Raw genomic sequence first — 12,533 nt, forward strand, 5'->3', positions numbered from 1 at the left:
CTTCCTGGTTTGGGATGGGAGTTATTTTTCAGTATCTCAAAGATTTCTAGAGGATTGAAAATTTTTTCTTACCTATGCAAATGGAAAGCACAATGTAGGACAGATCCATCATCCTTTGAAATCACCGGGGACTTCCTGTTGGCTGTTGTTTAGTTTATTAATCTGAAGATTTTCAAAGCAACAGAAGATGCGTGAGTCTGTTACAGAGTCTCAGAATAACATGGCTTTCTGCTAATTTTTCAAACCAGCCTGCCAAAGCTTCTGTAGAGTAGTGTTGAAAAATGTTCATCAACGCTCGTGAGTTTTTAAGCGTTTGGGGGGATTGGCTTTAAAGACTCAGCATATTTTAAACCTCATCTCTGTCCCATTTTTTGTTTGCTCTGTGTCAGTGCCCAGAAGTCAAAATGGCAAAAGATTAAGCTGGTAAAGGTTAGTTGGAGCCATCTGGTGCTGTTGAGGAATTAATGTCTGAGCTCAGCCTGGAGAGGCGGCCCCCCGTGCCCACCCCCCATCCGCAGATCCTCTCTGAACTGGCAGCTTGGATTTCGCTGTAATGGGACATGGAGATGAAAATAACTGTCAAGGCTCAAATGTAGTAGTTAATTCAGACAAAGAAGCAGCCAGCAAGCCAAAAGACGTTCCATGCAGTAGCTGCTGTACGAGCTGCTTGTGGTGAGGCAGAGGTGGGTGGCTAACAGTCCAAGGAATTAATAGATTAATTGAGCATCGCTGAGTGGGATGCTGTGTTAAAGTCATCATCTTGATTGCTCCTGATTCTGGAATACCTGCACACATTATGACAAGGTCAGTACTGGTTTTAAAGTTTTATTATGATTGTAATTCTGCTTTAGAGTAAGTTAGGATAAAATAGGGCAGGAACCTGTGTTAAGCATCTCATTTGTATCTTTCTCTGCTAAATAAAAATATTCTAGTTAGTTGCCAAAGAACTCCTGCCTTATCAAAGGGACTATGTAATATTTACAAACTCTGTGAGGTTGTGTGTTGGAGACAGCAGTGATTTGGGATATAAAGATAATAATCGTCTATACATTGTGCTGTTTTGTTATGCAGCTGTTTGCTGATTCACAGCACTGACCTGCAAACCCTCAGCGTTTTGCTAATGATGCCGTACTGTCAATTTAGAAATTTTAGATTTTTTTTTTTCCACCTGCTGTAATGACAAGGCCTGTGATAGGGTGTAACTACATTTATCTCTGAAATTCTCATGGCACACTTTATTAATAATAAGACTTATTTTTGGTTTGTTTTGTTTCTCTGAGCTGGGACAGCAGTCTGTTGCGCTTTAAAATTTATGGACTCATAACCTTTGAATGGCAATAAAATAACACTGCTTTTATTGATAACTGCTGTTTCCATTGGAATATTTTTTAAAGAATATTAGTCTTGCCCTTGGCTTTTGTAAAAGGCTGTTACTGCAAAGCCAAGCTTAAAGGATGCTTCCAAAGTATAAAACATTGAAATCAAGAGTGAGAAATATTTCCGAAGTTAGTTGCTTTGATACAGGCTGTTAAGTTTTGTGAGGAATAGATGAAGGATGTGTTTTTTAACATCAGTAAATGTCTCCTGTTTCCTCCTTACAACCAGGTCTTGGTTTGCTTACTGTTATTAGAAATCAAGCAAAGAGAAGCAGCCATGAATCTACGGAGAAGTTAAACAAATATGATGCAGAGACAGAGGACTGAGTGACAGGGAGTAAACCCCATGGTCTTGTTTTCATCAACATTCAAATGTGTTAGAGAAATGAACCCACACATACCCACCCCAGTTCAAATAGGCTTCGTTTATCGGCTTTCCTGCTGCGAGCTCAGAAGAGGGGTGCTGATTTGGGGCAGTGGCTTTAGAGGAACCTGTGCCCACACAGGAACTCTGTCCCAGATCTGTGTGCAATAAAGCAAAAATTAAAGGAAATCACAAAGGGAGTTTAAGAGCTTCTGGAGTTTCTACTAGCCTTTTTTTTTTTTTTCCTCAGGAATTTCCAAGAAATACTGATAGAATATCATAACTTGCTGTGCTGTGTATAGCAATATGCATTGTCAAACAGTAATGGAGACCCTATTGCAGAAGCCAGTTCCTAAATCTATGCAATCTAAGAATTAAAAGCACTTTAAAAGCACTCGACTATATTGAATCCAAAAATAGAGGTTCAATATTATTCAGCTTCAGTATTGCTCTTATATCATGTTGTTCAAGGCTAAAAGCAAGTGAGGTGACCTCATTTTGAAAGCCACAAAGAGCCCAAGTAAAGAGCATGAGGTTTGTAGGGTTAAAAACACAGGCAGAATTTCTTTGGATTTCGGCCCAGATTTTTGCTAAAAATGGCTGATGCATGTATTGGCAAAACTTTATTCCCAGCCTACATGAATGCCAGTACTGATGATGGTTCAGTCATGCATCTTGTAGAAATAAAACAGTCTTTAGTCAGTAGAAGGTAATTTTCCTCTTTTTTTTTTTTTCCTACTGGTGAGTATAAATTAAGCTTATAAAACATGCTGCTGCTTATTTTCCATTTGTGTTTCAGAAGGCAATATATCATTTCTTAAGTCACCAGGAAGCCTTCTGTGAATTGGGTAATTTGGTTGGTGAGATGCTTAGCTCTGCAATGGATGGCTTCTGTGGTTTTGGGGAGCTTAGGAATGGATGGTCCACCTCTTATTTAACCTTTGAAAGCTCAAGTGAACTTTGACAGAATCATGTGAGTACTGGTTCAGGGCGAGTTTTTTTATTGCTCTGTAGCTCGCCAGTTTTACTCTTTTCAGGCTTGTAATTAGTTCAGTTGCAAGGTGCTTTTTTTGCTGAAGACCTTTGGCAGTTTTTTTCCTCACGTCTTAGGCAGGAGGTCAATTTACTCTGCAGAATGTAGTCATAGAAGGAAGTTTTGATGACCATTACATCAGAAATTTGAATGATCAGCAACATTATCTTTCTGACAGGAATATTTAAATATAAATATATTGGTTTCAAACAGTAGAATTGCCCAGATTTCTTATGAATGTAAGCTTTTATTGACTTCTACTTGGCAGATATTAAAATAGTCAAAACTGGACGTTTTGGGTTCGATCAATAAAAAGTTAGTATTTGCCTAAGACAAGACTGAAATTGAGTTTAGGGACTAAAATTAATATCCCAAAGACTCTGATGAAACTTCCAGCTAACACTGGGGGCGTGTAAACTCCATGAAGCCAGCCGTTTGTGACCTTCATGTTCCTGGAGTGCCTGGAAGTCTCCACCTAACGTACATGAACAGGCCGCGGTGGTTGATGGCCAGCCCACGTTCTCCAAACAGTGGTGATGGTAGCCGTGATTGTAACTAAGCCATTACCCTACAAAGGACTTAAGAAATTTTGAGGGGGCCAAAAATGTAAGAGGAAGCATGACACATTAGCCAAGTAGTTTTGTGAAGTAGTCGTTCGGTAAAACACAGAAGTGGTCTTGGGATTAGGGTCTAGCTTGCGGAGTTCCTCCTTCCCTCAGTTACAACACTGTGGTCCTTGTGCTCCCTGGCCCCCTGCTTTGGTGGTCCTCATGGCACGGTGGGGTAGTTCCAGTCGGAGATGTGGAAAATGCTCCTGTAAGGAGAGGTCTGGTGTGCAGGATGTGTGAGAGGTTGGCTGGAGACCTCTCTAATAGATGAGGAAGTTACACCAGGGTCTCCCAGATCCCAAACAAATCTCTGACCATGAAATACTCATACCTCCATCTTTCCTGGCCATGATTTAAAAAGAAAGATGACCCTGCTCAGTTCTTTGGCAGAAAGGATGTGTCTTTACATGTGGAATGGCTGCAGATGTGGGTTTTGGAGTGATAGTCCCCAAAATCAGGACTGAGGCTGGAAGGAAGTAAAATTTGTCCTTCCTTTCAGCATTTTTTTAGCAACCAGATTCAAGTTGCTGTGCTCTGTCAGCCCTGATTTGCAGGGCTTCCTGCTCAGCTTTCCAGCTGTTTTGTATCTCCGATGTGAGGCACTTTTTCCTCCAAGGGGAATTCCAGAGCTTGTCTCTAGGTTCAAGATTTCATCACGGGGCGCCGAGTGCGGGGAGGCTGCGTGTTCCAGTAACTGCAGTGTTTGCTTGGATCCCTACTTCTTGATTTTACTTAGTCCAGCTCCGAGTTGTTTAGACTGGAGAACTCTTTTGCTTTAAAGTTCTCTTTTCTGTCACCCTTTAAATAGTTACTTGCCTAAGAATCATTTGCATTTCCTACCTTGGCGTCTATTAAAAAGAGAATTAAATCATATCCAATATTCTTAGAGGTTTCTTACAGATGTGTGGTCTGCTCTAAAAGACTGGACCAAATGCTGGATGAATTTCTTTTTCCATCTACACCCCAAAACTACAGAATTATTAAGGTTCTGCACCCATTAACATGAACTCTGAGATGCTGTTAATTGTGCTGTAATTTAACACCACGTTCATTTGCCTTGATTTCTGCTGCTTGTCCTTCGCACGTTCTGCATCGTCTGCGGAAGGTTATTGATGTGGGCACATTTTTAATGGCACGAACCTCTGGAGCCATCTCCGATGTCTGAGTGATTTGAGCTTCATTTAAATAATTGATGAGAAGTGGTAGTCAGAATCCATCAGTGATTCAGACTGCATTATTCAACGATATTTACTGACACTTATAGATTGGTCCACATTTACTTCCTTTTCCAGGCTGCATTAAACTAGGCCTTGAGTGACATAGTTATCTGTTAAAAAAACCCAAAATCCTTGTTAACATATGTGAAAACCTGTGGGCTTGAGGTTAAATAAAGTTAACCAGTTGCAGGTAAGCGATATTAATGAGTAATGTTTATCAGGAAAAAGTGAGTATGAAATGGGCCTTTTCAAGTGAAAAGTGCTGCTTTTCTCTGTCTTGCATGTCCTTCAGGAGTGGACCTGAACATCTTACGCGTAATTCAGTGACTTTCCTGCAGCGTTCCCTGTCCTGGTGGTTGGGTGGGTGGCTGTGAGACTTCATGGCTGTCTCTTTGTTACCCATTCACTGCAAGTATCTTCTCTAGTGGTTTGCAGTTTTTAATCTTTGACATGTAAACACTTTTCTGGCTCCTAATGGTATTGGAAAAAAAAAAAAAAAGAAAGGCTAGCCTAGGAGACTCTCCAGGATTGATCAAGGTGAGCATCTTGTATAATCTCCTCTTATTCTGTTTTCCCAGAGTAAAAGTATTCCCAGTTTCTTTTCTTTCGTGTTGAGGTGTATAAAGCTCTGGTTGAAAGTACTGGAGAAGTACAATGGGGTTTTATTAGGCTGTTGTCAGGAGGTGTGAGTGAAGCAAGGATAATAATACGAGAATTGCTCTGGAGGTCCTGCTGACACTTTGCTGCTTCAGAAGTACTGCAGGTGCGGGTCTCATGTAAGCCCTTCCCATCCCTGGTTCCTGCAGCAGGAGGCTGAGAGCAGCAGGCTGCTGCAGAGCGTACGTGTCTGTGTGTGTGAGCTTTGGAAACCACCTCTGGGAGCAATTGGGGAACTCACTGTCCCTTTTAGTTTCATGTCCCTGTTGGAAAGTAACATATAATCACTTTTATGAGGCGACGGAGTGTTGAGGATTGTACCTCTTTTTTAAATTGTGTGCAGTAAATATGCCACTGAAAATAATTTACCCCCTTTTTTTTCCTCCCAGGATGCATTGACGTTGCAGCTGTGCACAAGTAGTGAATGGGTACTTTTCCCTTACCCCTCCTTCCTATTTTTACTGCAGGAACTGTGGACATGGGTGGCAAACAGTCCACAGTGGGCGAAGTCTCCATAGTTCAGACACCTGTGACAGAAAGCATTCAGGATGCTTACAAAGCTGGAGACACCACTAAGGCCCAAGAGCTGATTAAGTTGTCATGTGAGGAGACTGCACTGCAAGTGGAGAAGGTAGGGTTAGGTTACTACTCCTTCTCAAATCTTATTGGGAAAGAAACCAAAATGCCAAGCTGCTGTCTTCTGTCGTTTCTCATGAAGAAAATCCATTCAGTTATATATGTCATGCTGGTGCTGCAGGGTCCCAGATGTGGCTGGTTGTGTGGGGCACTCCAGAAACATCCTTGAAAGCACTGATCAGAAGGATGACAGACCACAGGCGACAGTGTATGTAGGAACAGGAGGCTGTGCGAGGAGGTGTGCTGGTGCTATGGTCACTGAAACACGGAAATACATTTTCCCCTATAAGAAGGAAGTAGTTTATCGACATAGAAAAAAAAATGCGTTCCCCCATCAGTACAAAGATGCTTAATGGCCTCCTGGGAAGATTTTGCTGCTTGTGTTTGGAACACTGAAACATGGAAATACATTTTCCCCTATAAGAAGGAGGTAGTTTATCGACATAGAAAAAAAAAGAAAGCGTTCCCCCATCAGTACAAAGATGCTTAATGGCCTCCTGGGAAGATTTTGCTGCTTGTGTTTGGAACTACATCCTCTGTGCCAGCTTCTGCTGTGCTCTGCCTTCAGAGCCTTCATTTTGACCCTGCTCTTTGCAAAGAGCTTATCTGTTTTGGGAGAGTACCTGTGTGTCAAGTCCAGGCATGTTGGCCACCTCCAAAATAGGAAATACTGCACCTCATAGCAGAGCTGTGCAAGTGCTTTTTCCGTTGGTCTGTGAAAAATGGATTTACACTCACCATTCTGTGCCCTGGGCACTTTTGTGGTAAAGCCATGCAAAAAACTATAAAGCAAAACCCCAACAAATTAATATAATTAATATATCAACACCAATTATTATAATGGCTGTTAGTGTTTATGATGGTCTCAGTTACCCACAGTGGCAGCGTGTATACATTTGCATGGTCACAAATAAATACGTAGCTCTAGAAATGCTCTCTTTCTCTGCCTGCTCCCTATTTACAGAGAGTTTTTTTTTTGCTCTGTTTTCTTTACCAGTGTCAGCTTTTAGGTATTGCAGCAGCATACGGAGATCTGCAGGCGGTGAGGTATTTATTGAAGGAAGCATTAGTGGTGTTACCAACAGAACCTAACGATGATAATGCAGCCGTGGTGGCTGCGTATTTTGGACATAAGGACGTTGTGAAGGAGCTGCTGGATTCCTTGCATGGTAAACCTCTTGAATTGCCTCTGCCTTTCCTCAGGCTTTACAGTAGCTGTGTGCTATAGCTTCAAGGAGGCACTTTTTATTTTTTTCACGTTCTTTGAAAGGGGAGGGATTTAGTCATGGGAAAATGCGGGAAGAGATCTAATCTCTGCTGTGTTTGAAGAAAACTTCCCCCACAGGGGGAAAAAAGACATGCATAAAAATATTCCATGTTCACAAATTGGAAGTGGAGGAAGATGCCATTGAGCCAATTCATTCCCATCAGCCCTCACAGCTGGGTAAAGTCCCAGACCCCACAGAGAAATTAGGGGATTTTCAGGAACCAGCATCATCCCACTCTGCTGATCCAGCAGACACAGTGGTGCTGGAAGTGAGAGTGCAGCGTGACTGTCCAGCGAGTAACAGTTCGGGCACACAGCTGGCAACATGCTCTATGCTCTCTTGTTTGATTTGACTTTCAGGGGAATTCCTTCTTTAGAATCATCATTATGCTTTAGTCACATTTGATTTTTAAAATTATTTTATAGCAGAACAGAGACATTTTTAGACCCAGACACAATTCTTAAGGCAGCTGTCGGGGGTGGAGGGAAGAATGTTACTTTGAGTCAGGACCAGGAGCTGTGTTTGGGTCCCTGTTGCTCCCTTGGTGTACTGGGGACATGGCAGCTGCTTCTCACAGGGACCCTCTGTGGATTTGGGGTCTGGGGTCCTGCACAGCATCCAGGGCGAATGCTGTCTTGACCTCAGATACTGCAGGAACCACAAGAGCTAAGCCAGGCCTCTGCAATATTTGACCTGAATGTGTCTCTAGCTCCTCACTGGAGCTGTATCCCTGCCAGTGACCTCAGTGAGAAGAGGAATAACCTGTTGGGAAACCTGCTTATTTGATCTTCTTCAACTGTTAGAGCACTAATAAGCAAAAGAAACATTCAGGTTTGGGGAATGCAATTAAATGTAATATTTCCTTCAGCCAGGGAGGAGCCTGACTGTGCTGGTTTTGTAACTTAGTAGCAAAAATTAAATGATATTAATATAATACTCTCAATAATGAAAAGTGACTTAAGTAGTTGCTGGAAACTTAGCTCAGTTTAGAACTGACCAAATTCCTTTAAACCCTTGCTTCAGAAGGTCAGGAGAGGTGCTCTATGCAAACAGCAGCTTTCAGAAGTTTTTATGCAGGACTTTCCAGTTGTTTCCCTGGGAAGTTACATAGAAACCAATCACAGGGCTTAGAAAGAAATTGCATGGATTTGCAATTTGCCTAATGCGCTGCAGTGCTTCTCTCTGGCTCGGTGTGAACTTCTTGTGGCTTACAGCTGAAGCAGAGCCTGTTTTTTGCAGCATGAGGGTGAGTGATTTAGTCAAGTCGTTAAGAATGCAAGGAGTGATTAAATTTCCACATGGAGAAATTGCAAAAAAAAAGTTGACGTGTAAACTTGGGCTGGTGAACACTTCTGTAAGCATTGCAAAGGGGATGTGAATTTGTAAAGTAAATGGAGGTAAAACTGTGAATCAAGGGAGATTTGAGGATTGCTTACTGTTAGCAGAAATAATCCTGTCATGGGCATCTAGTTACATGTGTAGGATTATGCACACCTAGCGGAAATCAGTGTTCTACACAAAAAACATTAATTTGTCAAAAAAACAAACAAACAAAAAACAGTTTGGGGATGACTAAAACGTTAGCCAATTCATGCAGAACTCAGAACACGGTATTTTAGTTTTTTGCCTTAAGTGACATCTGTCTAACTTTACTGTGAATTCACCCAAAATGAAACATTTCAAGGGGAAATGAAATTTTTTGTGGGAGACTAGCTTGCAGTGGAAACAAACTAAAACAATTATTTTGTGTTGTCTGAAACATTTATTTTTGTTTTATTCATCCAGTAGCATGAAAAGTCAGCTGGTTTTCCCCGTTCTTTGTATCCCCTCTCGTGAACTTGGAAGATGTGTCCTGTCTTGGATGTTTGGATCTAATGACTGTTGGATCAGACCTGTTGTCTCCAGATGCCAGGACAGTCCTGGTCATCCCTTGCCACCTCTGCTTGGGATTAGATGTTTGATTTTTCTGCTGGCGACCTAGCAGGCATCCTCAAAACCTTCTGCTGTTGCCACCTTATAGATGATTAGATCAGGGACAGTCCAAAAAGTTTGCCCATTACCTTGGCAGGTAACAACAGTGAAGCAAAGCTGCCAGCTTTCCCCTCAGCTGAAAAGTTTGCGTCTGACCAGTTCAGGGCTCTTCTGCAACACACTCTTGCAGTACAATCCACTCCTTTGTCCTCAGGGACTTTGCATAGCCATTATTTATGGACATCACAGCCCAGTGACATCAACTAAATCAAATGCCATATCTTTTCAGTAGGTCCGAGTAGTTGCCAACAACTCCTGAACTGGATGCTGGCCATAGCCTGCCAACAGGGACATTTGGACATAGTAAAACTCCTAATTCGTGCATACAGTGCTGACCCAGAGAGCTGTGCCGTCAGGAAGAATGAGTTTCCAGTTCTCATACGGTTGCCCCTGTACGCAGCTATAAAGGCAGGTATGTATCTGCATGCTTCACAACTTTACCCCTTTTCTGCAATGTCTTTTAAAAGAATGGGCTGAGTTGTTCCCATCTAGGAAGGTGTCACTCTGGACTGGCTTGCCTGGAATTGTTCTGGATTTCCAATGGCATAAATTAAAATAAAATTGGCTCTGAATCTTTTGACTTAGACAAATTTAAGCCAGAGCCTTCCTAAGTTAGATTACTGTAAATACTGGGAGGCTGAACTTTCCTCTTTAAACTCCTGGGGAAAAGACCCTTCAAAAATCGAAACCTTGCAAGTAAAAGCGTTATTGTTATGGACACTCTGGCACACATGCCTGATTTAGGCTGAATAATTTGCACTTCAAAGCACAGCTCTGTGTATAGTTTAATAAGACAGGGAAAAATAAGTAAGAAAGAAATAGCCTGGACCTGTGCTTTTACATAGTGTCTTCGCTGTCTCAGTTTGACCAACCTAAATCCTATCACTAGAGGAAACAGTCTGTGTACAGTTCAGTTCCCTTTTTGCACACCCCCATGGTTTTTTTCAGAAGTGTTTTTTTCCCAAGATTTCTGTTCAGCTCCTTGTTGGTTCATTTACATGGGAAGAAGAGAACAGACAATCTGCCTTTTCTCTAAAGGGAATGAAGATGTAGCTGTGTTTTTATTACGGAACGGAGCTTTCTTTTGTTCCTACATCCTGATGGACAGTCCTGAATCCAGCAAACACCTTCTGAGGAAGTATTTCATTGAGACGAGCCCACTACCAGGTAGTGGTCCAGCAAAAACAGTAAGTAGCCATTTATATGTCCGGAGAGATGTTCTTTTAAAGGAGCATCATGTTAATAATTTGTATTTCTCTTTGCGTGCCATGTGGCTGGTAATTCTTCTTCCCAACTAAGAGGCTTGTGGTTTGCTCCCCATTTAGAGAACAAGCTGTGAAAGTGGCTTTTGTGCCAGTTCTGAATCGCAAGGTGTAAAGCATTAGGCCTTTAAATGTGCAAGACGCTGCGTGTTGCAGGTTCCGCTTGGCAATTTTAACATCAGTGTGTGAACCAGGCATATGCTGTGGAAAGGAAACATTGACTTTGTGCTCAAAGTCTTCCAGAGAAATAAACACTGCCGTAGGCCTCCTCTGTGACCCCAGGATAATCACCTCATTTCGGTTTCTGCATTCTGGTTGCAAGGTGATGCCACAAGCTCTGTGCCGTCCCAGAGTGTTAGCGTGGCACAGACCTAAGCACGTAAACATTTCTCTTCCCCTGCATCTGTTCAGATACAGTACGTACAGATAGGCTCATGTGGCTTTTTGTTAACATAGAGCATGGGCGGAGCAAGCTGATATCTGCTCAAAACATGTTTTTTCCTCCTTCAGACCCTCATCAGTAAGCGATGGCTGATAGCCATTTGCAGACCTGGCTTTCTGGAGCAGCATGGAGAGTATTGTGTGTGATCAGATCATGTTAGTTGAGCTGCGTCTGTCCCACAGAAATTGTTTTTGATGGGACACAGTGGCCACATAAAACTAATTGAAGCTTTTGTAGGTTGGCAAGAGCTCTATATGGTACTTATCCACACTGATACTGCTTCTTAAGGAAGCACGTAGTATTTCATATTACTTCTACTGTTATCCAGCAATTTACTTGTCAGGCATTTTTCATTTTCCCCTCAGTCTGTAGATTAACCAACATTGAACAGGAGCATCAGAGCGCTGAGCTTTCAATAGTTAAGTTTTCATCAGGTCATAAAAATTTTGCAGTGAAAAAATGTGAAGGAAACTTTTTGGTCAAGGCTTTGTCTGCATGAATCCCATTGCCGGTGGAGTATGTGCTCAGCTCGTAACATTGCAGGGTGTTGATTCTGCTTTGGTGTTAAGTAAAAATAAGCAGAGAGGTTTTCATAGTGAAAGGAACTTCTCCATTCTCTGTTTGTCTGCCAAAACCCTGTCTTGCTGGATTTCTGATGGCACTGTGAATATTAGGGGCCACAGTCCATCTGTGTGAGCTTGATTTCATTAGGTTCAATCAGCAGACTTGGAGCCCTCCCTGTGGGATTTGTAGTTTCATTGACAGGTAAACTAAAGGAAACTAAATCCTAGATCTTTCTGGATAAGAGTTGATAAAACTAGATGCCTTTTAGAAGAAAAAAAAAAAATCCAACTAACTGGATAATTCAGCACAAATAAATTTGGAATGAATGTTGGAATCACAGGGAAGAGGTCTGTTTTCCATGTGAACTTGCTGGCAATATTTAACTTAGCTGCTGTAAAGATGACTCAGCTTTGCTGTTGTCACACCCTGAGTGAAGAAGAGAGCAGTCTTAAAACATTAACTAATTGCCAGAAGGGCCTGATTTAAAACAAAAAAAAAGAAGAAGAAAACCAGACCCAGAAACTTCACCTTGATTCTTCTAGTAGTTGTTTATTTTTAATATGTTTGCTTATTTAATGCTTTCTCTTGAATTCATTTTGGTAAACTGGGCCAAATTCAGGAAGATTTGTCCTAGTTTGTCTGCAGAGCTCAGGTCTCTGGGAAGTGATAGTCACACACCCTGATAATTTTTTAAAATACAACTTCATGGCAGCTGCAAACAAACTGCCTCGGTGCTTTCTTCGTGTCTCGCAAGGCTCACAAATGTAAGTCTTCTTGTGGAAGCGCTGTGGTGTGTTTTGCACTGGGAGGAAGCAAAAAAGGATTGTGAGGAGACTGCGATGTGGATGGCAGCCAGCTGGGTGTCAACCAGTCTCTGCTCTTGGACGGGGCAGCCTGAGCGCTGATCATTTCGGAATGAGCCCCGAACTTGAAAAGAGTTTGTCCCTTCTGTGCTCTCTTTAAGTGAAAACACCGCGCAGCTGACCTCCAGTTGATTTCGCAGTAGTGAATGCTACCAGCTATGCAGAAAATGTGGCTGGGGGGGGCCATGTAGCCGCCACCCCCTCCCGGCAGC

The 12,533-nt window shown here is 42.2% G+C and overlaps 1 protein-coding gene across 1 annotated transcript in view; it reads left to right on the plus strand.

Annotated features, from left to right (window-relative positions):
• Window positions 1–5,722: 5,722 nt before the first annotated feature.
• Window positions 5,723–12,533, plus strand: part of LRRK1 (leucine-rich repeat kinase 1) — a gene marked incomplete at its 5' end in the record, with an annotated part of 55,360 nt that continues 48,549 nt past the window's right edge. The window contains 4 exons of the mRNA XM_010077198.1: window positions 5,723–5,886; window positions 6,889–7,060; window positions 9,423–9,602; window positions 10,229–10,377. Of these exons, the coding sequence (XP_010075500.1) occupies window positions 5,723–5,886; window positions 6,889–7,060; window positions 9,423–9,602; window positions 10,229–10,377 (665 nt within the window). The remainder of the gene's footprint in view (window positions 5,887–6,888; window positions 7,061–9,422; window positions 9,603–10,228; window positions 10,378–12,533) is intronic.

This window comes from Pterocles gutturalis, unplaced genomic scaffold, assembly GCF_000699245.1.
Source record: "Pterocles gutturalis isolate BGI_N339 unplaced genomic scaffold, ASM69924v1 scaffold27293, whole genome shotgun sequence".
In the NCBI taxonomy this organism is placed as follows: domain Eukaryota; kingdom Metazoa; phylum Chordata; class Aves; order Pterocliformes; family Pteroclidae; genus Pterocles; species Pterocles gutturalis.